The 27,096-nt window shown below is 40.7% G+C and overlaps 1 protein-coding gene across 1 annotated transcript; it reads left to right on the plus strand.

Annotated features, from left to right (window-relative positions):
* On the plus strand, positions 1-26,524 carry CLUL1 (clusterin like 1). The gene is made up of 9 exons (XM_037508286.1): positions 1-84; positions 1,111-1,229; positions 2,353-2,498; positions 13,829-13,996; positions 16,022-16,454; positions 23,524-23,557; positions 24,044-24,147; positions 25,682-25,896; positions 26,480-26,524. Exons 2-9 carry the CDS (start codon positions 1,124-1,126, stop codon positions 26,522-26,524), a joined length of 1,251 nt encoding a protein of 416 aa, XP_037364183.1. The 5' UTR covers positions 1-84; positions 1,111-1,123.
* The last annotated feature ends 572 nt before the right edge of the window (positions 26,525-27,096 follow it).

Below are 27,096 nucleotides of genomic sequence, written 5' to 3' on the forward strand. Positions count from 1 at the left end.
CCCTGACATGGATAAAAATTAAATCAGAAGAAAGTGAAGGTCCTTCCAGAAGCTGGTGGCAACTTCATGAAAAGATACTGCAAAGTTAATGGTAAATAATTATGTTAAAATTTTTCATTTGGTAAAGTGTCTTAATATAGAGGACAAATGATAGATGGGTGTAAAATGTGGTAATTTTTAAAAGTGATAATTTTGTAACTACTAGTACTGATGTTATTTTATTATTATAGTAAAGAGACATTCCAAATGTTCTTTAAGTAAAGGAGTTTTTTTCTGGAATATAGTAAATAACATAAAGCAGATAAATATCCCCTTTGTGGGGAGTTAAGATAATCTAACTTGTTTTAGAGATTTAATTTTATCAAAGTACATAGTTATTTAATTTATTTAACTTTCCTTAGTAAAGTTTTAAACATTTCCATTTGGAATGCTTAAAATTGAGGCATATCACATTAAATTTAAAAGGAAATTCATTATCCAAGAAGGAGAAAATTAACTGTGACTTCATATATCTTGATGAGTTTATGAGTCTGTTTTTGCTTTCGTTAAAAAAAGTAGTAAACCATGTAGGTAAAAACTCAGTTGAAGAAAAAGATTTTCGGAAAACAAAGATCCTCTAGTACTTTTAACTAATTCAGTGTTTAGGCAGGTTTGCTCTTGACAAAGAAATAAAATGAAGTTTGAAATCTGTGGGGCTGTGATACATACTACTGTGGCCTTCAATTTCAAGTGGTAGGCACTACCCATCTCCAAGTAGTTATTTGGAATCTCCAAGGTTCCCAACATCCTTTCTGAGCCCAATCTTAAACTCATTGTCCAAGGTTAAAAAATAAAGAAATAACTAAATTACATGAAAAAATAAATTTCAGGATCTTCAGATGATGACCTTATTGACTGTCATAAAGAATGTAAGCAAAACAGGGACTTGCTTTGTCTTTTTACCTTATATTCCAAGTTTTCATATGTCTCAAGCAAATTAGCTTAAATTGTCTAAAGCCATAAAGAAAAATGGGCAGAAAAATGCTTTGGATTACCATATGTTTTCAATTGGTGCCTACAGAACTAACCTAATGGAAAGCATTTGATGCAGGTTTATTTTTGCTTTTGCAGTAACAGCAGGAACATGAAGCTGCCACTCTTGGTGTTTATTGTGTATCTGCTATGGTTGAAAGGTTGTCACTGTGCACCTACTCGGAAGGATAAAACTGCTATCCATGGAAACCTGAAGGGTATGTTTGGTTTCTTTATCTGTGCCATGTCCTGTTTGCATGTCTTGCTGGCATTTCATAGTGATTTACAGTTGAGAGATAACTGTATTTATTACAACCCTCTAGTTTCACGGTAAGCCCCTCTAGTCTCTTAAACCAAATAGACATGACGCCAAACATCTGGATAAAAACAGAAAATTCCAATCGAGTATCTGAGACTGTTCATATATCCAGATGTTTGTTATCGTGTAGATAGAACTTGCCAACTTTTGGGCTGCATTTCTTAGTATCGTCCAGATGTTTGGTATCATCTAAGCACAGTTTTAATGAACAGTGAAATTCTTTTCTAGCATTTGAAAATTTTAAACAATTAAAGTAATCTGTGTAGTTATTCTTTGGATAGTGAAAGAATGGGTTATGACATTGAGTCTGATTGGTTTGTGCTCATTAACTGGTGACCTTTGCTCTATGATATATACTTTGGGTATTTAATGTTTAGAAAAATACATTAGCTAAAATGTAGCTGATTTGGGATCTATAATTAAATATGAAGGCAAGAATTAGCTCCTTGGAGAGTCATATTGGTTTTTGTGAAGAAAGAATGACAAAAATGAAAATGTAGAGACATTAAATGTTTATGAAAAGTATAGAAGAGATGACTAGTAAATTATTAACAAATTTTGGATTATATGAGAGACATTCTAGGCCCAGTGACCCCTGGGAAGATACTTGAAGCTAAAAGAAAGGGAAGTTGTTGGAGGTTCCCAGTTGGGCATTTAACATAAATTGTGAAGAAAATTTGAACTTTTCTCTAATATAAACACACTTGTGACTTAAAAGCAAGGAAAATAATATAATAAATGAAAACAGGCCCTGAGGAAAGTGACAAGAATGAGATTAAATGAACCTGATTTGTCTAGGAGCTCAGAAGTGAGGAACAGAAGGGACTGTCAGTGTGTGTGTATGTGTGGGGGGTCTATTTGGGGGCCTACAGCTAATTCATTATGATCTGCTTTCAGCGTTTAGTGCTGTGAAAGAACAAGTAAGCCTCTATTTAAGGGACATGAAAAATTGGTGAACTCATTACATTTTCATACACTGTAATCTGACCAGTTTGCAAAAAAACATTACAACTATCTTTTAGGATTTCCAGAAGCTGGGAAGATAGATGTAGATGAAGAACTGAAGAAGGCTTTGATTGGTATTAAGCAAATGAAAATCATAATGGAAAGAAGAGAGGAGAAGCATATCAATCTAATGAAAACTCTGAAGAAATGCAAAGAGAAGCAGGTACAGAAATTGAAAATAATATCTGCTCTTATCTGAACCATAAAACATATCTGGACCATAAAATTGCACTTGTTAGTGTAATTGTTGAGTTACTTGTTTTCCCAAATAATACATTATCTAGACAGCAGCCCTTATTGGTGGAAAAATATAGCAAAAGTGTTAAATTTTTTTAAAGAATATATGCTCTTAGAGTAGGGTTTGCAGAACTCTAAACCCAGAAATTTGGGGACTTCATCTCTGTTTGGGAAATGCTGCTTTTTTAAAAATGCTTTAGACTTATTCTTTCTAGTTAGGCTATTGAGTCAAAGTGATTGGGAGTTTTGGCTAGATCAGTGGTCTCCAAAGTTTTTTGATCTCCCATCTTTATAACAAAAATCTTTTTTTTTTTTTTAAAGATTTATTTATTTATTTATACAAGCATTGGGTATAGTCAGAAGCGTGGGAGGGTGAGAGAATTCACCAGAGCCAGAGCGGGGAACAGAACGGGCAGACTGACAAAATTCACTGCTGAGGGGAGCAGCAGGCGGGGCAGGAGAGGTCTGTCGCACCATGTGGGACCCTCGCTGGTGGCCGGGGATCGAACTGACACTGTAGAGGCTGCGGGCAGCTTCGTAGCCCAGCGCTCAACTGCTGCACCACCAGGGGAGGCCCAACAAAAATCTTTATTAAATTAACTCCTATGTATACACTTATTAACTTATTTATAAATTAGATACATGACCTATCAATATCACAAGGCACAAAATATACTTAGAGTGAGGATTATCATTAGCTAGAGTGGATGTATGTCATGTTTCAAATACTCTTCTAGATATTTTGAAATTTTTTAGCCCACTTGCCAGATCTGATAAGATCATTTTTCATTTTGTCATGTGGCCAGTAAAGAGCTCGTAATGAAACTGTCAGTTCTACCATGTGTTTCCTGTCAACCTGAGCTTACATTATTAATATTTTTTTAATGCCAGGTTATTTTTTTTCAAAAATCTTTAAAGACTCCCATTTAGTGAGGGTTAGTTAAAAGTAGATGATGAATTCCATGCTCTACCTGAGTCCTCTTAAGCAGCAGTTTGTTGCAATCAAATGCAAGAGAATAAAGAAAGAGGAAGCCACTGCCATGGCTTCTGGAATATGGAGGATCCCTCCTCTGGATCCTCCACAAGCCCTTGCCTACATGCAGTGGCCTATCATCAGCACTGCAAGAGCGCACCAGGGCATAGGAAATAGTGTATCAGCCCAATCAATTTTTGAAGGTCAAATATCTTCACTTAATAGTTGTAGTTCAGGGCCTCCCGGGTGGTGCAGCAGGTTGAACGCAGTGCTGTGAAGCTGTCCGCAGCCTCTGCAGTGCAGGTTTGATTCCCTGTGGGTCAGGGAGATAACCACATGCAGCGGCAGACCTATCCTGTCTCACCCGCTGCTCCCCTGCACAGTGTATTTCAGTAAATCTGCCTGTTCTGCTCCCTGCTCTGTCTCTGGTGAATTCTCTCACCCTCCCATGTCTCTGGTCTGTATCCCAGTTCTTGTATAAATAAATAAATCTTAAAAAAAATAGTTGTAGTTCAAACTACATATTTTACCAATCACACACATTATATCCAAATGTCAATGGAAGGTATTTAAAATTGATTACATGTTAAACAGTATACAGGTCAATACACTTTAAAATTATCGACATGCCATAGCTCATCGCGGAATTACATTGACAACAAAACACTCAAAACAAATTTCTTTTAAAAGTTATTTTCCAACCTATTCTTAAATCATTAGGAAATCAAAATCATAACAAACATAGTTTGGAAAATATTTTAAATTTTAATATTAAGAGAAAAATACTTATAAATCTTAAATTTCATTTTTTTTTAAATATTAAATTTTATTTTTATATTCCCCCATACAATTGCAAACGCCCCATTCTGACCCCAATCCTTCCCCTCCCGCCCCCCCACACCCCCCAAAAAGTGTCTCTGGTTCATAGTTTTTTGTTGATTTTGATTTTCACTTTCTTATATTCATTTTCCTGGTCCCTTATTTAAGTTTTCTAGATTCCTGCTATGAGTGAGACCATCCGGTATTTTTCTTTTTCTTTTTGGCTTATTTCGCTGAGCATGATCCCTTCCAGTGCCATCCATGTTGCTGCAAATTGCATGTGTTTATCTTTTTTGAATGCTGAGTAATATTCCATGGTATATATGTACCACATCTTCTTGATCCAGTCATCTATTTTTGGGCATTTGGGTTGTTTCCAAAGCTTAGCTATTGTAAACAGTGCTGCTATAAACATAGGAGTGCAGGTGCTCTTTGGAATTGATGTTTCTGTGTCCTTTGGGTAAATACCTAGGAGTGGAATTGCTGGATCCTATGGAAGCTCTATGTTTAGTAGGTCCAGAAATCTCCACACAGCTCTCCATAGTGGTTGGACCAGTTTGCACTCCCACCAACAGTGCACAAGAGTTCCTTTTTCTCCACATCCTCACCAACATTTGTTGTTGCTAGTTTTTTTAATACTCACTGGTGTGAGATGGTATCTCATGGTAGTTTTGATTTGCATTTCCCTGATTACAAGTGATGTTGAACATTTTTTCATATGTCTGTTGGCCATTTGCATTTCCTCTTCAGAGAAGTTTCTTTTTAGCTCTTCTGCCCATTTTTTGACTGGATTATTTTCTTTGTTGTTGCTGAGTCTCATCAGCTCTTTGCAGATTTTTGTGATCAGTCCTTTATCATTAGTGTTGGTGCAAAAATGTTCTCCCAGTTGGTGGGGTTTCTCTTTGTTTTTGTATTGTCTCTTTTGCTGTGCAGAAGCTCTTTAATTTGATGTAGTCCCAGCTGTTTATCTTTGTCTTCACTATCACTGCTTTGGGTGATGTGTCTGTAAAGATGTCTTTGATGTGCAAATCCCGTAGTGTTTCGCCTATATTTCCTTCTATGTATTTTATGGTTTCAGGTCTTATGTCTAGTTCTTTAATCCATTTTGAGTTGATTTTTGTGTATGGTGTGAGGTAGTGGTCAAGCTTCATTCTTTTGCATGTAGCGACCCAGTTTTCCCAGCACCATTTATTGAACAAACTTTCTTTGCTCCAATGCATAGTCTTCGCTCCTTTGTCAAAGATTAGTTGACCATAAATCTGTGGGTTTATTTCTGGATTTTCTATTCGATTCCATTGGTCTGTATGTCTGTTCTTGTTCCAATACCATGCAGTTTTGATGATTATGGCTTTGTAGTATAGTTTGAAGTCTGGGAGTGTGATGCCTCCATTTCCTTCTTTTTTTTTCAGTAGAGCTTTGGCTATTCGGGGTTTTTGGTGATTCCATATGAATTTCATCAATAATTGTTCTATTTCTTTGAAGAATGCCATTGAGATTTTGATTGGAATAGCATTGAATCTGTATATTGCTTTTGGTAGGATGGCCATTTTAATAATGTTTATTCTTCCAATCCATGAGCAGGGGATGTCTTTCCATTTCTTTGTGTCTTCTTCTATTTCTTTTAACAGTGTTTTATAGTTTTCTTTGCATAGGTCCTTTACCTCTTTTGTTAGATTTATTCCCAAATATTTGATTTTTTTTGTTTCAATAATAAAAGGGGTGGTTTTTTTGATTTCTTCTTCTTCAGATTTATTGTTTGTGTATAGGAAGGCTACTGACTTTTGCGTGTTGATTTTGTATCCTGCCACTTTACTGAATTGATTGATGAGTTGAATTAGTTTTTCTGTGGAGATTTTGGGGTTCTCTATGTATATTATCATATCATCTGCAAATAGTGATAGTTTGACTTCTTCTTTTCCTATTTGGATTCCTTGGATGTCTTTCTCTTGTCTTATTGCTCTGGCTAGGACTTCCAGCATTATATTGAAAAGCAGTGGTGAGAGTGGACATCCTTGTCTTGTTCCAGATCTTAATGGAATTGCTTTCAGCTTTTCACCATTGAGAATGATACTGGCTGTTGGCTTGTCATAGATGGCCTTTATGATGTTGAGGTATGTTCCTTGTATCCCAAGAATTTCAAGGGCTTTTATCATGAATGGGTGTTGCACTTTGTCGAAAGCTTTCTCAGCATCTATTGATATTATCATATGGTTTTTATATTTCTTTTTGTTGATGTGTTGGATAACGTTGATTGATTTTCGGATGTTAAACCATCCTTGTGCCCCTGGAATGAATCCAACTTGGTCGTGGTGAATTATCTTATGGATACATTGTTGGATTCTGATAGCTAAAATTTTATTGAGGATTTTTGCTTCAGTGTTCATTAGGGAGATTGGCCTATAGTTTTCCTTTTTTGTGTTGTCCTTATTCGGTTTTGGTATTAGTGTAATATTGGCTTCATAGAACGTGTTTGGTATTGTCCCTTCCTTCTCAATTTTTTGGAAGAGTTTGTGAAGGATAGGCACTAATTCGTCTCTGAATGTTTGGTAGAATTCATTTGTAAATCCATCAGGTCCTGGGCTTTTGTTTTTGGGGAGGTTTTTAATTACCATTTCAATTTCGCTGCTTGTAATTGGTCTGTTTAGGTGTTCTATTTCTTCTTTATCTAGCTTTGGGTGATTGTAGAGTTGTAGGAATTTGTCCATCTCCTCTAGATTGTTGAACTTGTTTCCATATAACTGTTCATAGTAGTTACTGATTATTCTTTTGATTTCTGCTGTGTCCGTTGTGATTTCTCCTCTTTCATTTATGATTCTGTGTATTTGTGCTTTCTCCCTTTTTTCCTTTGTGAGCCTGGCTAGGGGTTTGTCTATTTTATTTATTTTTTCAAAGAACCAGCTCTTGGTTTCATTGATCTTTTGGATTGTTTTTTTAGTTTCAATTTCATTTATTTCTGCTTTGGTTTTTATTATTTCTTTTCTTCTACTGGTTCTGGGGTTTTTTTGTTGTTCTTTTTCTAGATCTTTGAGCTTCGAGATTAGGTTGTTTCTTTGAGTTCTTTCTTGTTTTTTGATGTGAGCTTCTATTGCTATATATTTTCCTCTTATTACTGCTTTTGCTGCATCCCATACATTTAGGATATTGGTGTCCTCCTTGTCATTCAATTCAAAGAATTTTTTAATTTCTTCTTTGATCTCCTCGTTAGTCCAGTGGTCTTCCAGTAGTGTGGCTTTTAATCTCCATGAGGTAGGATAGTTCCTTGCCTTCTTTTTATGATTTATTTCTAGTTTGATGCCTTCGTGGTCAGAAAAGATGGTTGGTATGATTTCAATCTTGGAGTATCTGTTGATGCTTGTCTTGTGCCCCAGTATGTGATCGATCCTGGAGAATGATCCGTGTGCGCTTGAGAAAAATGTGTACTCCGTTTTTTTTGGGTTTAGTGTTCTATAGATGTCTGTTAAGCCCAAATGCTCTAGGTCCTTATTTAGAGCTTTAGTTTCTTTACTTATTTTTTGTCTTGTTGATCTATCCATTGTTGATAGTGGTGTTTTGAAGTCTCCCACTACGTATGTGTTTTCTCTGATGTCTGTTTTCAGAGAGGACAACAGTTGTCTGATATATTTTGGTGCTCTTTCGTTTGGTGAGTATATGTTAATGAGTGTTATTTCTTCTTGAAGTATTGTCCCCTTAATCATAATGTAGTGACCATTGGGGTCTCTTTTTATTTTTTTGAGTTTGAAGTCTGTTTTATCTGATATAAGTATAGCTGTTCCTGCTTTCTTTTTTGGCCCATTTGCTTGTAGGATTGTTTTCCATCCTTTGACTTTGAGCCTATTTTTATCTTTTGTAGCTAAATGTGTTTCCTGGAGACAGCAAAAGGTTGGGTTTTGTTTCTTAATCCAGGTTGCAACTCTGTGTCTTTTTATTGAAGAGTTTAGTCCATTTACATTTAGAGTTAATATTGATATGTTAGCATCTGTATTTGCCATTATGTTTGTCTTTCCTTTGATTTTATTTATTTATTCTTTTAATAACTTTTTTTTTTTTTTGGTCTTTTTTCGTTGTTATTCGTCCCTCTGAGGTTCTGGCTTTAGGATTCCTTGTAGTATTTTTTGGAGTGGGGGTTTAGTCGCAATGAAATTCCGGAGTTTCTCTTTGTCTGGGAAGGTCCATATTCTTTCTTCATGGAGGAAAGAGAGCTTTGCGGGATAGAGTATTCTTGGTTGGCATCTGTTTTCTTGGAGTCTGTTGACTATGTCCCTCCACTCTCTCCTTGCCCGTAGTGTTTCTTCAGAGAAGTCTGATGTCAGCCTGATTGGTTTTCCTTTGAATGTTATCTGTTTCTTCCCTCTTGTCAGCTTCATTATTTTTTCCTTGTCCTGGATTCTTGGGAGCTTTACTATTATGTGTCTTGCTGTGTTTTTCCTTTCGTCGTGGAAGTTTGGTGTTCTTCTTGCTTCTTGTATATCAATTTTCAGCTCCTTCTTCTCATTTGGGAAGTTCTCTTCAATTATATCCATGAATATTTTCTCTGTTCCTACATCTCTCTCCTCTCCTTCTGGAATTCCTATAACTCTTATATTTCCTTTCCTCATGGAGTCAGATAGTTCCCGAAGTCTTTCTTCATTCTTTTTCCTTCGTACTTCTCTTTCCTTTTCTGTTTTGGTTCTTTTTATTTCTGTGTCTTCAAGATTACTTATTCGTTCTTCCATTTCATCTATTCTGCTTTCACTGCTTTTCCCAGAGTTCTTTAGTTCCTCCATTAATTCTTTGATCTCCTGCATTTCTCTTACTTCCCTCTTTAGGGACTCAATTTCCTTCTTCTGATCTATCACTTTTTAATCATGGCAATTTTAAATTCTCTTTCTGGAAGGCTCAGAAGTTCTTCCAAGTTGCTGTCGTTGCAATCTGGGGAGTGGTTTTCTTTTTGTGGTGTGCTTCTTTCCTGAGGAGTTTTTAGGTTGCGTGTGGTTCTTCTACTCCCTACTGTCTGTTTTCTAATTTGTCGTATGCGTTGGGACACTGTGTTGCTCGGACTGACTGACATCTTGGGTGAACTTCTCCGCTCCCCTCTGGCTCTTCCAGGAGCCATCTCTGTCTTCTGGGGGAGCTTTCTGCTGGTTTTAGGCAGTTTTTACTGAAGAAATGTCCCTGTTCTCAAATGGCGAAGCGGGATGCAGTCCCTGCGCCTCCGGTTTCAGGCACACTCTTCTGCGCCCCCGGTCTGCCCCGGACGTGGGTGCCTGCTCCCTCTGTGGGCTCAGACTGCTGGTCGGAAGGGGCCTGGCGTGGAATAACTTCCCGGCTGGCCACTGGGTCCTCCAGAAACCTTCTGCCCTTTTCAAGCAGTCTTAAGAAATGTCCTGTTTTATAGGGTGTTAGTGACTTTTTTTTTCCTGGTCGCTAGGTGGCGCCAGAGATCTCTCCTATTGTCCTTGGGGGGCTGTTTTTCGCCTCCCCCCACCCCGTGGGACAGAGAACAGAGCGGGAATGGTAGGGTACACCTCAACAGCTTTGGGGTGCTGTGTCTGCCTTGTGCCCCACCGTCGTGGAGAAACCACGCCCCGAATTTTCGTGCCCCGGGTCTCAGTTCAAAGCCCTCAGTTCCAGGACGCGGGCTGTAGCCCAGTTCAGTGGCGCGGGAATGGCGCCTTTTGCACCGCTCCCGTGCCTGGGCGCCTGGTTCCTGCTCACTCAGGGAGGGACCTTCACCTCAGTGAGGACCTCCGCGCGTCTCCCCGCAAGCCTAGGTCGCAGGCGCGGGGACCTGGGCAGCCGCGATCCAGGTCTGCACTTGCTTTTCAAGCTCCCCGAGCGCGCCGCGTTTCCGCGCCAGCTTACCGGCAGCCCGGGCTGTGTGCGCGTCTCCCGGGGTCTTTGTTCTTCTCTAATGGCGCCCGGAGCCGTTCGCTCACCGCCTCGGCGGATCCTGCAGGGTTCGCCTCAGCTCCCGTTCGCGGGGTGTGGTGGCTGCAATAGTTCCTTTCCACTCACAGTCCCGCTTGCTGCGTCGTTTGTTCTTGTGGGCCATTTTGGTTTGTTGTTTCCTCCTCTCTGCCGGTCGGAGAGTGCCGCCTCTGTGGGCGGGGGAGGGGAGCAGGGTTCTGCGCTTTCCTCCCTTCTAGTCCTCTTTTATGGCCACTTTCTTCTTCGGGCAGTTCGCTGGCGTCACCCGTTTATCTTCCATCTTCCGTGTCCCAGTTCTCACTGGGACCTGCCGCTTTTCCTCCCTATTCACTTTTTTTAATGGGAGATCTTACTCGCAGTGTCTCCTGGCCGCCATGTTGCTCCGCCCCCTTAAATTTCATTTTTTAAAAAACTTTTTAGTTGTGGCATAAACCACATGATACAAAATTTACCATCTTAAATATGTTTATGTGTACAGCTCAATAGTGTTGAATACATTTCCATTATTGCACAACTAATCTCCAGAATTCTTTCCATATTGTAAAACTAAAACTCTGTATTTGTTAAACAAGTGCCCATTTCTCCTCCCTGAAGTCAATTTTTAAATGAGAAAATACAAATGATGTTTTCATACTCCCTCCATATACATATACCTATAGACCTATAAAGTTGGGGGGGGGGGTCACTGAATTCCAGGTAGCTGCTAGAATTCTCTTCACAGAGATCTCTGGGCATCCATTAAGCAGTGGGAGCAGGTCTGTGTGACAGGCTAACCCCAGAGCTGTACATCAGTGTGTCACCAGACTGGTTGATGTGGCCACACTTTTGCCACGAGTCATGGAAGGAGGTCACGTGACCAGTAACTGCAAACCCTCCCCTTGGGTAGCAATCAAAAGATTTTGGGAAAATTAAAAATAGCTCCTCATGAGGAAAATGTGGAAGCCCCTAGAGTTAGGTTCTTCTCCGGTGGGCTTGTGAGTCTGGCCAGCTGGGAATAATGACACTGAATAACATTTACAGAACTTTCATAAAACACATTATCACATGTAATCCTGCCAACATCTGGGTAAATTACCATTACTTTCATTTTTCCAGCAAAGGAGACTGAGGATGCCACTTAACATGTCAATCCAACACTGTAATGAATGAATGGGGTTAAAAAAAAAAATACAAAAACAGCTAACTCTGTGCCTGTGGTGACTTTCTTTTTTCTCCTTTGCTGGGTTTCCTGGTAAGTCAAGGATATACAGGATGAAAAGGAATGTTCCAGTTAGGGGTGGATTAAGTAAGTGTTGGTTTCAGTCTAGGACTTTTAAGTTTTTCTGAAAAACCAGCTTATTCATAAAAATTCATTGAATTATACTCTTAAGATTTGGGTACTCAATTAACAAGTTAGTATTAAAAAAGAAAAACCTATTTAACCCTGAGTTTCCCTCCCTAAAATGACTTTAAACATAGAATAAAGGATACCATAGCCAAATCAAGTATTGGCAAACAAGGGATCGGTGCCCCAACTTCCAGCAGAACATAGCATTTCTTTCTGTGGGCCCCAAGTCATTACGGTCCCCCCCCTCAGCCCCTCTTACTTACGTGATAGACCCTGAAACTTAGTGAAAACATCTGAAACTTATTAAAGTGGGAAACCCTAGAGTGGGTTAATTTGGGGAGGATTTAACATCCCACTCCAGGTTTATATGGAATTTTGATAAGCTGTAAACCACAGGAATAGAGTTTTAAATATAGACTCTGTTGGTTTGTGGGGCATTCAGGAGAAGCCGAAGGAGCGACAGGGCATTCCTAAGCCAAAGATCTACTTCATCTGTTACATTTCACCTCCCAAATTGGGATTTTGATTTATTAAGAGGCTTTTGTTATGTTCTGCAAAAACATAACCTTAAGAGGTAAACTCCCAGTGAATGTAGTTTGGAACTACTGGATTTTGGCTTATGACGACAATAAGCAGAATATTTTAAATGGGCTGATTAAGAAAATCTGGAGGGTTTTTTTGCTGCCATTGTAAGACTACCTTTTTTGAGAAGATGTAAGACTCCAAAGCCAAAAGAGACAAAAAATTCAGTCTGGATCACAAGATGCACTTAGCAGCCTGGAGTCCTGCAGTTTTCTTCTGTGAGGTATAGTGAATGCCACCTAGCTTAGGTAGCACAGAGGTTTTGCCAAGAGAGAGAGCAGCTAAAAAAAATGCAAGCCCCTCAAAGGAGACAAAGGTGATTTTCAATTCCCAGGGGGTTCCTTGGACTTAATATGTCAGGAAAGGGTGGTTCCCTTTTCTTTTCTCTTAGGTAAAGATTCACAGTAAGTTGGTTTTAAGCACAGACACTAATTTTCACCTCAGGGGCATGCTATTAGCTCTGTCTACTTCTGGGCAGGTTCATCACTGCCTTAAGTCCCCTGAACTACATGTCAGGCTTGCGTGCGACCAGTCTGCAGAGGATGGGAGGCCAGGGGCCAATCCCAGAGTGCTGACCTGGGGAGCTCCCAGGGCAGGGCAGAGGGTCTCAAGCACATGTGTCACTTCTCCTGGGTCCCTTACCACCCAGAATGGGATCTGGCCAAGAACAGTAAGGCAGCACGAGGCACATTGCTCAGAATATTGAAAAGAAAAGGGAAGACATCGGGGCCTCCCCAGTGGCGCAGCAGTTGATCACTGGATTGCGAAGCTGCCTGCAGCCTCTGCAGCGCCGGTTCGATCCCTGGCTGCTCCCCTGCCACCGGAGGAGGGTCCCGCATGGCGTGCAGACCTCTCCTGCCGCTCGCTGCTCCCCTCAGCAGTGTATTTGGTCAGTCTGCCTGTTCTGTTCCCCGCTCTGGCTCTGGTGAATTCTCTCACCCTCCCGCCCTTCTGACTGTATCCAGTGCTTGTATAAATAAATAAATAAATCTTTTTTTTAAAAAAAAAAAAGGGAAGACATCAAAATATAGCATCTCTGCAATTAGAACAGGTTAAAACAGATTTTATTTGATGTATGAGAATTGTGCTTTCTTGCAATGTTTAAGAGTAAACATAAAAGCAGCATAAATAAGAGAAATAAATGTGCCCACTGTATAAACCTCAAAAACCTCTGTCCATATCCTCCAAGGACTAGCTGATAAGACAGTTTCTAAACTTGTTTCAGAAAAGTTCTGGGTTCCATTTTTATTCTACACTTGCCAGTCAGCAATGAGAGGTTCATGACAGTGTAGTGGCTGAGGTGGGCTTGCTGCCTGGAGTAGCAACCATTGGTTTACCCCCATTATTGGCTCACCCCCCTTAGTGTAAGGCAAGCACTCACAGCATGTACTCAATAAACACTTGTTAAATGAATGAATGAGTGAACGAATGAATAGATGGGCAAAATTTGCACAGTAGGGATCAATCAGTGCTCTTAGTCAAACAGAAAGCTTTGGGGTAGATCTGCCATCTAATAGCGGCCTGATGAAGGAATGAAGAACTGGTCTGGCATATGCACATTTTTAAAAGGGTAAAATCAAACAAAGTACACATAGTAATGAAGTAGGAAGTAATGAAATAGGATGTTTGTTTCTATTTTTTTAATTAGGAGGCTCTAAAGCTCATGAATGAAGTTCAAGAACATCTGAAAGAGGAAGAAAGGTTATGCCAGGTGTCTTTGACAGATTCCTGGGATGAATGCAAGTCTTGCCTGGAAAGTAACTGCATGAGATTTTATCTAACCTGCCAACCTACCTGGTCATCTATGAAAAATATGGTAAGGGAAAAACAGAGCCCAAGATCTCAGAGTCCTTAAGGTACCTATTTCAGCTTACTGAAGGAAAAAGACAACTTACATTACTATTTAAACTAGAGATGCCTGACCTGATGTTGGGCTTCTGCAATCTAACATTCAGGCTTATATATGATCACCTTATTATTTATAAGTTAGAGCAGTCACTTAGTGTTTATCCCTCCCTTTACTGACACTCCATGTATCTCCTTTAGAAAACCCTGATTCTTTCTGCCTTGTATTTTTTTTTTGTGAATATATTCTCACTGGTGTGTGAGCCCTTTAAGGGCAGAGACCATATCTTGTCTTCATTGTAGGTATCTAATAAATGTCTGCATTCTGAATAATAGTATTTAGTCTCTGATTTCAATCTGCTGTAATATTTTCCTGAAGGTCAAATATTTGAAGACATTCTCTGCCTCCCAAACCTCTCCTTTTGGGAGCTTGCCCTGTTATGGCTGCATGCACAGGGATGCTAACACACACACACACACACACACACACACACACACGCGCGTGCCCCCTTCAGCCCTATCCATGCCTGTTCCAGAGGATTACTATGCTATCATTTTTTTCTCATTTGGCTATCATCTGGGCAGAGGGAATCATAGAGGGTGGTGACCTAAATAGGATCAGCTCTGCCCCATAAAAGACCCTATTCTATTGGCCTGACTTCCCCTTCCCCTTTGAGATGTGAGCTGAACATGAAATGGAGTAAAATTTTCCTCTCCGTATTGGAACATGCAGTAATTAGAGTGTGCTCCTAGCTTGGCAGTGCCTTGCGCAATTATAGCATGAGCAACCCCTAGGATAATTCAGATGCCAAGTTAATTTGCCTCCACTGTTAATTGCATCTGCTCTGTTTTTATAGTCACTGTCACTGTTTAATATCCAGAATGAGCAATGACTAGAAGGAGATTTGAGAAATCAGGAGATTTCTATCTATGCCAGTTGTGTGAGCTTATGAAAATTTCTTGGGGCTTAAAGTATTTTTGTGGATGAATGAATTCAGGTAAACGAATAATTAATATCTTCTATAACATTCAGCACAGACATATCACTCATATAAGGTCAAGTTTGTCCTGGCATAAACTTAAGGGTTTAGATAAAGCAGAGCATGGTGAAACTGTTGGAAATCTTCCACACAGTGGGAAATTCTATAACTAAGCTACTTTCCTCTGACTACAGCAAGGACAGATTTGATTGCTGCTAACATGTAACCATCTCTAAGTAGCCATTTAGCTATATCAGGCATCTATAGTTCAGAGTGGATGTACTGATCTTTTACTTTCTGTGGGCTTATTTATGAGATGAGAAAGAGGGAAGCATAAAGACACTAATGAAATGCCATTGAGGGAAAAAGAAAAAGAATTAAGACAGAGATGAAAGTCAAGAACCTTCTCTACAGTTTTGGGGCTCTCTCTACCTTTTAGATCATGGAATACCAACCATTCCAGCCAGTACATCAGCTGTGGCTTTTCAACAGTACTGAAAATGTAGCCTCTTTAGGCTTGTGGTTGACAAACTCAAACCAGGAGAAATTTCAGATCCTACTTCCACAATCAAAGTTATATAAAAGAGCATTAATAAATTATCATAAAGTGAATTGCCATTCCCAAGCTTGCTCATCATTGTTCTCAATTCAGAATGGCTATTGTGAATTAACTTAAAGTTTATAATAATAGGGCCTCCCTGGTGGCGCAAAGGGTTAAGCCGCAGCCTATGAAGCTAACGAACTCTGCAGCATGAGTTCGTTCCCCAGCCAGGTAGCTACCCACACGGCGCAATAGATCTCTCCTGACTCGCCCGCTGCTCTCTCAGCAGTGTACTTCAGTCAGTCTGCCTGCTCTGTTCCCCACTCTGTCTCTGGTGAATCCTCTCACCCCCCCATACCTCTGGCCTGTACCCCAGTTCTTGTATGCATAAATAAATCTTTAAAAAAATAAAGTTTATAATAATAGCCCAAAAAAGAAAATAAATTCTTATTCCATTTCATCCCTGAACCCACAGGTTGAACAGTTTTTTGGGACGATATATCAATTTCTATGTTCTTTCCAAGAAGATGATGAAAAAGATCTCCCTGACAGTGAAAATTCCACTGAGGAAGATGTACAACTGACCCAAATAGAGAATGTGTTCAACCAACTGGCGGTGGATATGAGAATTCTCTTTAAGAAGAGTTGTAATGTCTTCAAACAGACGCAACAAGACTTTGACCAGGCTTTTCAGTCGTATTTCATGTCTGATACACACTTAATTGAGCCTCACTTTTTCCCTGCTTTATCCAAAGAGCCAATAAAAAAAGCAAATCATGTGCAAAGTTGGGACATTCCCAACTTCTTCCAGCTGTTTTGTAATTTCAGTGTCTCTATTTATCCAAGTGTCAGTGAAACAATTACTGAGATGCTGCATGAAATAGAAGATTTACCAAAACAAGACAAAGGCAAGTATTAAAAGATTATTTTTGCTTAGATGTCTATACTAAAGTCAAGTTCTATTTAGCTTTGGAAATGGTAGATTAAGTCACCATACAACGTATCTGAGAGTGATCTATAAGGATAATCAAAGTTTCAGATCTTAAAAGAAGGTTTGAAATCTGCAAAATACTATTCATCTTCCATCACTGCCAAGAGTTCTGAGGGGCTGTTCTCTCCTTTTATTTATTTATTGTTTTAAGATTTATTTATTTGTTTGTTTGTTTGTTTATACAAGCACCGGGTACAGTCAGACGCGCGGGAGGGTGAGAGAATTCACCAGAGCCAGAGTGGGGAGCAAGGTAGGCAGAAGGACCGAAGTACACTGCTGAGGGGAGCAGCAGGCAGCAGGAGAGGTCTGCGCGCCATGTGGGACCCTCCTCCAGTAGCCGGGGAGCAGCCGGGGATAGAACCAGCGCCGCAGAGGCTGCGGGCAGCTTCACAACCCAGCGCTCAACTGCTGCGCCACCGGGGAGGTCCTGTTCTCTCCTTTTAAAGCAAAACTTTAAAACTGATACAGAAAATACTAGTAGGGTAAGAAATAGAGAAAAGTGTTTGCTTTATGAAAATTCATGTAGATGCTCCATCCTATTCCGCTTGAACATTGTGGAGTTTCTTTGAAGTCAGTCTAGGCTCCTCAGCTCCCTTTGGGGAAGTCCAGTGTGACATGTAATCAGGTCACGTTTAGGCCTTCCACAGCCCCTCTGTGTCAGCTGCAATTTCTTAAATCATAACATTTATGAACAAAACCATAGGAAATTTTCATAGTCCAACCCAAAATAGAATAGAAAATAAAAACAGAAATTTCCACAAAGGAATAGAATTGCTTTCTACTATTCCCACTTGTGACCCATGATAACTCATATTGGAAAAAATATTGCTGCTTTATGTTTTAAAGCAGGAGATACACCTTCTTTGGGCTTCTATGGGTTGGGACACAGAGTCGTTATAGTGGGAGATATGGGCCAAGTGTAGAATCTGGGTTTCTCTGGGTTTCTCTCTTCTGGACCACTATACCATGCTCTCCGTTGACATGAAAACTGAAGTGGACTCCTAAAATCTTTCCATTTATGACAGCATGGATGAGCCTGGAAGCTTTTTTGCTAAGTGAAATAAGCTAGACACTCAAGGACAAATACTACATGATGCCACTTATAGGAAGACTCTATAGTAGTCAAGTTAGAGCAGCAAAGAGTGGACTGGTAGGCACCAGTGGCTGAAGAGTAGAAAATGGTGAGGCCTTGTCCATGGGTACAAAATTTCAGTTATGTGGACTTGGCCTCTGCAGCCCAAGGAGAATATCAGCTTCTGTGCTTCTGCTTTGTCCCTAGGCTTCCAGAGATTTTTCTTAGCTATTTCTTCAAGCTCTGGAGACAAACTCCCTTCTTCATCCCCTGTTCCTGCCAGGGAACCACTTGTTCTGCTGTCAGTATAAGCTGTGTGTAATATGGACATGCATATCCTCCCGCACAGGGGAACACAGTGCTCCAGGCATCCACTAGGAAGCCCTAATCCATTACTCTCTGGCCAAGGTCTCAGCATCCTGGCTGACAGTCTTGATCAACTCCGTTCTGACTCTGGCTGGGTTGCTCTTTCTTTCTTTCTATTTTTTTTTATCAACTTGCTAATAAAGGGCATGTAGTGAAAAATAAGTTTCTGTTGTGCAAGATAAATAAGTGCTAGGGGTCACCTGTCCAACATAGAACCTGCAGTTACAATACTATATTATATACTTTAAAATTTAAGAGGTGTATCTTATGTTAAGCATTCTTGTTATGAAAAAGAAGAATTAGAATAAGACAGAAGGACCCTTTTGGAGGTGATAAATAAGTGGAGTACATTATGGTCATGGTTTCATGGGTGTGTTCTTATCTTCAAACTCACAATTACAGCCTTTTGTATGTAAAGGAAAAATGTGCTACATCTGGCTGATGATTTTCCAATATTTATCAGCTATAGCCGGCAATATTTGAATCTAATTCTCAACATTATCACAACATTGCATAACTGGCCCTTGTATGGGAGGGGCTTACTTCACACATAGAAACTGAAACCAGGAAATAATGGTTTATATCCTTCCTGTCCCATTGTTTCATGGGTGGAGAGCAGCCTTCATTATTGGAATTGTTGCTGGGTCTATTTCAGGATTTGTAGACTTATCTTGTAAGTCAGGGTTTTGGTCTGCTATTCCATTCTGAGGTTCCAAATTCATGAAGTATTAGGAAAAGCATCAGGATAGTAACTTAGATCAATGCTGGAATGATATGGAATAATTTTTATCTGATCCTTTAAACAGATATCAATAGTTTGGGAATATGTTCATAAAAAAAAAAATAAGAGCTCCTCCCTCCTCCCGCCACCTACCCTGTTTCATGTTGTGTAGCAACCTCCACATAGGTTGCTATATTTAATTGTGCACAGAAGTAGTGGTGATTCAGACACACTGATATCTAAACAATCTTCCAACCACTGCTACTCCCTCCCACCCCATCGAAGAAGAATGTGAATTTCAGGTTTCCCCTCACCCACAGGCACCAGGCCCGGCCCCTGCTCTGAGTGGGCTCATGGGCCCCTCTCCAGCTCACTCCCTCTCCCAGATGCTGCATGTCCAGGGTCTCCCGTAAATGTGAAAGTTAAAAACAAAAATGAAACAGTAAACAAAAAACCCTGTGTTATTCCCTTATTCTCTTCTTCCTCCTGCATCCCCATTCTAACAAGATGGTCCACAATAAGATGAACAAAGGAGACACGCTCTTCCCAGATGAGCACATGCGGACTATTTATCAAGAACAGTCACACAGGGGCTGTAGTGTATTTGCAAGTGGTTTCCATCACTTTTCTGGACAGATGGTGTGTGTCCTCGTGGTAGGCAGAATAATATCAACAACTGCCCAAAGATACCATACCCCAGTCCCTGGAACCTGTGAATATGTATGTTGCAGAGCAAAAGGAAATTAAGGTTAGAAGTAGAATTGAGGTTGCTATTTAGCTGAACTTAAAATAGGAAACTTATTCTGAATTACCTGATTGACTCCAGTGTAATCACAAGGGTTCTTAAAGATGGAAGAAGGAAGCAGTAAAGAATCATAAAGATGGCAGTGTGAGAAATATTTGGCCCCACGTTTGCTAACTTGAAGCTAGAGGAAGAAGGCCATGAGCTAAGGAATATAAGTGGCCACTAGAACTGGAAATGGATTTTCCTCTAGAGTCTCCAGAAAATACAGCCCTGCTGTAGGACAGATGATGATTGGTCAGGCTTTTACGCCACTGGCCTCTGTGGCTATCACCTGTGGCCTTGACTACGTGAATGTAGAAGGTGCTTGGGAGCATGGGCTCGGGTTATGCATGCCTGATAGTGTGGGCATGTGTGAGTGGGCACACCTGCGCCTGGAGGCTGAGGCTATAAGAGTGGCATCACTTGGACAGGAAAATAGCTACAAGAGGAGGAGTGACTATGGAGAGGCAGGACCATGAGACAACACCATAAAGAGAACAAGGAGTAAAGATTTGCCAGGGACTGGGAGGCCCTGCCTTTTCAGCCTGCGGGCGTGTCCCACAACAAATGGTATAGAAAGAGCATTAGAGCCTGAAAGAGCCACTGAGGGCTCCAGAACTCTCCTTTGCCAGTCTGCCTGAATCGATAAGAGAATCTGTCCTGTGTCTTGCTGGCACAACACCTGCTAGCACCTTCATTTTAGCCCAATAAGAGTCATTTTAGTCTTCTAACCTACAAAACTAGAAGATATTCTGTGTTATTCCAAGGCCCTAAATTTGTGGTGATTGGTTATGGTAGCAATAAACTAATATATACTTCTTGTCAATCACACTGTTCAACAGTGACTGAATAAATAATACTGTTACCATGTTCCTGAATGGATTTGTCAAGTTCATCCTAAAAGCCAAACTTAGAAAAATAGCTAAAACTGAATAATAAGCACCATTAAAGAGAGGTGATAACAAAACCTGAAATATCTTATTCAACATTTTTTATTTTATTAAAAGTGGTTTCATCCTAGTCTCCAAATGGAAGGATTTCTTTCCTGCTTTGTTTTTCTAGACCTCAGTTCCTCAGTCTGTTGAAAGAGACTATAAAGCTCTTAAAATTGTCTCCACTTGCCTTATAAGTCCTTGGGAAGAATAGATGAGATCACGTTCAGTAAAACTGTGTGATGTTTTAGTAGCTTGGTGCTGGGACCCCGGAGATCTGGATTCTAATTTACCTTAGAGAGTGTTTACTGACTTTAATTTTCCCATGAGGGTTGTAGCGGCAGGATGGGCACAGAGCAGTTTTCTGTGACCCGAGCAGACGGGGTAAGGAGGAGTCCTAGGAGCCCTTGGTGGCTTTTGCAGACTTTTACTGGAATTTTACCGGGTACACAGCATGCGGGGTGTGGGGCGGGGGGAGAGAGGAGAGGCTGGCAGGTTTCCCAGCCCCCGGCAAGTCTTCACTTTTCCTGGGCCCTCCGGCGTTCTTTCGTGGCCTCTGCTTCTCTGCTCCTTTCGCTCTTTGTAGTGGTTCTGCTCTGCTCTCTTCTGCCATTCTGTTCTCTTTTGCTCCTTCGCTCTGCTGGCATCTGCATGACACTGCCCTTATAAGCCCAGTCTTAGGCAAGGTGTGTCCCCCTACATAGGCCAACACCCTACTCCAGGTGTCTGCCATCAGGCATGCATTCAGGACCACAAGGTTCCATCAATAATCTTAATGGTGGGAGGGCAGAAAAGCCTGATACTTTACTTACCCTACAAAGGTAAACAGAGGCACAGCGAGAGAGTAGATGATTCATATCAGCACTGGTGTCTGAAGTAGCAGCCTGGGAGCATCCCGAGGCTCTAACATGGTGTGACTAATGGGAGGTAGTGGGCTACTGGGGAGTTGGTGTCACGTGGACCAATTCCATGTGATGTAATTTTCCAAGTGATTAGGCAGTTTACTATCCCTAATCTATAGACTAGGCATTCATGCAGCCGCTGGGAATAAAGATGATGATTATGACACAGTCTCTAACTTTCAGGAGTTTAGTCTAATGAAAGGAAAATAAATTGGTTGACATTTATATTATCAGTAAGTGAAATGATAGAAGGAACAGAAGCAATGGCAAGATTAAAGTGATAAGACTAAAAAAATTACAGTGATAAGACCAAGTCCATTCCCTCAAGGGACTCAAAGTCTAATGAGGAAGATAAATAAGTAAACAGGAAACAGGAAAACAGACACAAATTCTACAGCTGAATTCTGAACGGGGTGATCATAGGTTTTTAAACAATGGACTTCACAATTTATCCCAAAATGAAATGTTTCATTTTTAAATGTTGAGGATTTAATATATATCAGAATATCATCAGTTATAAGTTAATAATAAATTTTTCCTAATGTAAAATACTTAATTGTGAACTGTCATTTTTCTCTTGGATAAAATTCTTTTTACATTATCCTTTTGAGACACAGGGCAAGCTAGGGTTATTAGGCAGTTTTAGGGACAGTGCAGGAGGGGACCTCTGAAGAATTTAGGGAGGCTTCAGAGATAAGGACAACCAAGGGAATGTAACCAATTCCACTGGAAAAAACAAACATCCTAGGACCAGGACAATATTGTTAAGGATGGTCCTGGTTTTCTTCAGGTGATAAGATAAAGTGTAGAGATGCTCACCTGGAGGACTAGACCATAAAGATAAAGCGATAAGCATAACAAATGGGGAAAGAAAAAACTGTTAGATAAGGAATGTGAACTTCCCCCACTTAATACCCTCTGGGAGTTAGCCAATCAGGAGGAGAGACTGAAATTTTAACATAATGAGAGAGAGAAAGTATATATTCCTAAAGTAATATCCCGTACCAGCTCATCTCGGCCCCTCCCAGGTACCTTATACCTGGGAGTCTTTCTTCTTTGTCTCTTTTCTTCCTAAATAAAACTCTTCTTTCAAAGACAAAATTTGTCTCTCTCTGCTTACTTACTCCAAAAAGTCTGTGAATTCCTTTCTACGGTTTTGCGACAAGAACTCGTGGTAAAGCAGCAGCAGTTGTTACACACGCCGGCATCACTTTTTATGTGGATTCTTAATTCTTCTAGAATGGTTTATCAAAAGTTGATCTATTTTTGGGCCTCCCTGGTGGCACAAGGGGTTAAGTCTCAGCACTGTGAAGTTATTGGCAGCCACTACAGCATGAGTTCGATCCCTGGCCAGGGAGTTACCCACATGGCGCAGCAGACCTCTCCTGTCTGGCCTGCTGCTTCCCTCAGCAGTGTATTTCAGTCAATCTGCCTGTTCTGCTCCCCACTGTCTCTGGTGACTCTTCTCCCCTTTTTGGACTACACCCCAGCTGTTGTATGCACAAATATATTATTTTTTTTAAAAAAAAGTTGATCTATTTTTGCTGTCTAACCAGCTAAAGTCATTAGCTAAATCTTTAATGACTGTTCATAACATATGTTTAATGAAATGCCTAAAGAACAGCAATAAAGTAAATAGCTACCACCCAATTTAAGAAACAGATGTTTCCACTATCTTTAGAATTCCACTGTACTTCCCAATTATCGCTTTTTAAAATTAAAATATTAGAAATTTTTTGATAGAGAGAAGTCCAAAGAAAAAAGCAATTTATGATCCCTTATTTAGTTAACCGCATTGACATTGGAGATAATAATGACAAAATGAGACACACTAAAATAATTCAAACATACAAAGACCAAAATAAATGAAGCTTCCCTTTCCTATCTCCATCAAGTCTCTATGTCAGTCTTTCTTCCAAAAGATAGTTACTATTAGAGACTTCTCATGATTCCTTCCAGAGAATAAAATTATATGCATTAATTTATACTAATAATGATGGTTAATAATAGTAATAAGAGGGCTAGATGAAGGACCTATGTAATATTTATTAGATGTCGAATTGTCCTAGCAAATAGTTGCATCAACATGCACTCCTATTGAACACAGGAAGGAGATTTTGAATGCACTGGTAAAAAAAAAAAAATATTGTATCCACTCTAAACTGCAGGCTCTAATGACACTGATGTGTAAATGCTGTGTTACCTGTAGACTCCAACCACCCAAGCCTGCGTTCAGAGATACTGTTGTAGAGCAACCCCGATACAAAACGGGGTGCCTGACTGTGGGTCCTCACCCGCGCGCTTAAAAGGAATTATCAATGCTCTACTGCAGGCACACGTGAAAGGTTAATAAAAGGTTTATTTACAAGGGAAAGGGAAATGAGGAAATGTACAGCTCTGGGAGAAAAGTGGGAGACAAAGTTTTAAATGAGTCCTACCTGATCCGCCGATCAGGAATCCCAAAATGGCACTCTCAGAGTTGGCCGCCAGCCAGGAGAGGTGAAGCCAGGAGGCGAGCGATCGCGAGCCAGAGAGACCCCAAGGCCCACGTGTTTGGTTTTTATATCCAGCCTGGCTACCCAACTCCACCCTCAGGTCCCAGCCACCCTCCCTTGGTGGTGATGGGATTTGTCTTTCCCAATGTCTTGATGGCTTTAGTCTGGAGTAGGGGTGGGTCCACAAAGCCTGTATGGGATTAACTCAGGACATCATTTCCCCCTAACAATACCACCAGTACAGGACAGAGAACTGTGTGAAGAAATTCACCAGAATTTGTCGGAATGTTTCCAATTTCATGCAAGATGCCAAAAATGTCAGGATTACCTACAGGAAGGTAAATAATTATTTTCTCAGGGTTTCAATAGCACTGTGGTCAAAGATTCAAAAATCTCACTTTTATAAGAATTGTGGATTCGTTTGCTTTCCTTTAAGCCCTCCTTGCGTGCTCTTGTCCATTTGGGGGTAATCAGTGCAGATTTATAAACTTTTTTATTGTTTTTAATTGGCATATGGCACTATATTTGTTTCAGATGTATGGCATAAATATTTGTGGATGTTGTGAAATGGTTACCACCGTAAGTCCAGTCAATGTCCATTACATATAAGCTACCAGGTTTTTTCTTAAGACAACTTTAAATATCTATTCACTTAGCAACTTTCAAATATGAAGGAGTATTATTAACTATAGTCATCATGCTGTGCGTTATATCCCCTGGGCTTATTTATCTTATAACCCCTTCACTCACTTCACTTATCCCCACTTCTAGCAACCACCAGTGCGTTTTCTATATCTCTGAGCTTGTTGTTTGTTTTGTTTTCAGATTCTACATATAAATGAGATTATGTGGTATTTGTCTTTCTCTCTCTGATTCTTAGTACAATTTCTTCAAGGTACACCCATGTTGCCACAAATGGCAAGATTTCCTTCTTTTTCATGGCTGAGTAATTATCAGCAAAGCTATACAAGTTCTGGGCCTTCCTGGTAGCGCAAGGGGTTAAGATGCAATCTATGAGGCTATCCACAGCCACTACAGCATGAGTTCCATCCCCAGCCAGGGAGCTAACCACACAGCGCAGCAGACCTCTCCTGTCTCACCTGCTGCTCCCCTCAGCAGTGTATTTCAGTCAATCTGCCTTTTCTGTTCCCCATTCTGTCTCTGGTAAATCCTCTCACCGACCCCCCCCCCCCCGCCCCACCTCTGGCCTATACTCCAGTTCTTGTATGCATAAATAAGTATATCTTTTTTTTAAAAAAATGCTATACAAGTTCCAATAACCCTGTTTCAGTTCACATGGCTTGTTGTGTAGCAACAAAGAGCTGCAGAATCTAGTGGTTTGTGAGCACAAAGCTTTATTTTTCATTCTACTATGTCTCAGTTACAGCTGAGTGATAGCTCTGCTACATAGCTCTTCATTTAGACAAAGCTTGCACCATATGGAGTGAAACCACTCCCATTGTCAGGGGGGAGAAATCGTGATAAATCCTAAGAGTTTTTAAAGCCTTCCTCCAGAAGTGAGATACAGGTCACTTTGAAGATGACCATGTTTGATTTTAAGTTGGAAAGGAAGCACAATCCCCCATGAATCCTGAATGAGGAGAATCAGAATAACAAGAGCTTTGAAGACCTTTAGAAACAGTACGAAAGAAGAAAAAGAAACATCTGCTACATCTGTAATTCGTGGCAGCCCTGTGAAGAGACGCTTTAAAACGTTATTTCATTCATGTCTATTTTCCCTAGTTGAAAACTTATTCAAGGGGAAAGGGTGGAAAAAGAAAGTATAAGGGGTAGAACACAAACCCATAGCACCCAGCTCCAAATTTCACAAAACTTTTCCTTTACCATGTTACTTTTTTTTTTTTTTGTTAGAATGTCCTGACCTACCTGAACTACATATCAAGGAAGACGAGGCCCTTAAATTGGTCAATGTATCCAATCAGCAATATGCCCAGATTCTCCAGATGACCCAGCATCACTTGGATGACACCAAATACCTGACGGAGAAGAGGAGAGAGCAGTGTGGGTGGGTAGCTGAACTGGCAAAGCAGAGTCCAGGAATGGAGAATATCTTCAAGTCAGCAAAGGTAATGGAGAGACCCATGAACAGTGTAAGGCCAGGAAGACCACAGAGCAGGTTTTCTAGGATCCAGCAGACCGGGTAAAGGAGGAGTCAGATTTCTCAGTGGCTTTTGCAGGTTTTTTATTTAGATTACCAGGTACATGGCAGGCAGGGGCGCTGGGGGGTCGGTAGGCTGGCAGGCCTCCCAGCCCCCAGCAGGTCTTCACTCTGGGCTCTCCGGCCTTCTCTCGGCTTCTGCTGCTCTTGCTTCTCTCTCGGCTTCTGTTTTGGCTTCTGCTGGCGTCCCCGTGACGCCGCCCTTAAAAGCCCAGTCTTACCCGAGGTGAATCCCATCTACCTATGCCCACACCCTACTCCCGGTGTCCGCCATCAGGCATGCATTCAGGACTGCAAGGATCCATCATTTATCCTGATGGCAGGATGGCAGAAAAGCCTGACATTTTTCCTTACCCTACAAACAGATAAGGAGTTTGCATGCACCCACACTGTTCAGTCACTTAGAAATTATACCTGAATTTGAAACAACCTGTGCAAGGATGTTCATGTTTCTGTTGTGATTGTATTCAGTCTCACTTGATTAAATGCAGTGCACCATCTTCAGAAAACAAGAAACTCTGGAGGACTATGGGTGATTTGGTGGCGCATGTGCTAAGATGACATGAGGGGGGGCTCCTATACTACCAAATCACATATATAAACAGTGGTACGTCAATTTTAAGAAAGTTATTCATTACAGTAAGCTTTCAAATTAATAACAAAAAAAAAAGAAAATCTCTAAAGAAAACCAAGCTGACGCCCATCCTTTCTTAGCTTTTTTCTTTTCTTCATCTTGCTTTCCTCAGCCCCTGAAAAGTTTCACCTGAAGGCACTATTTTTTTTTAAGATTTATTTATTTATTTATACAAGCAGTGGGTACAGTCAGAAGTGTGGGAGGGTGAGAGAATTCACCAGAGCCAGAGCAGGATGCAGAACAGGCAGAATGACGAAGTACACTGCTGAGGGGAGCAGCGGGCGCGGCAGGAGAGGTCTGTGCGCCATGTGGGAGCTTTGCCGGCAGCTGGGGATCGAACCAGGGCTGCAGAGGCTGCGGGCAGCTTTGTAGCCCAGCGCTCAAGAGCTGCGCCACCGGGGAGGCCCCCTGAAGGCACTCTTAATAAATCTTGATTTAGACTCTGCATCTGGAGATTCAAACCTAGTCTTTCAC

The sequence above is a fragment of the Talpa occidentalis genome, unplaced genomic scaffold (genome assembly GCF_014898055.3).
Source record: "Talpa occidentalis isolate TD23 unplaced genomic scaffold, MPIMG_talOcc4v2.1 talOcc4.13, whole genome shotgun sequence".
Classification (NCBI taxonomy): domain Eukaryota; kingdom Metazoa; phylum Chordata; class Mammalia; order Eulipotyphla; family Talpidae; genus Talpa; species Talpa occidentalis.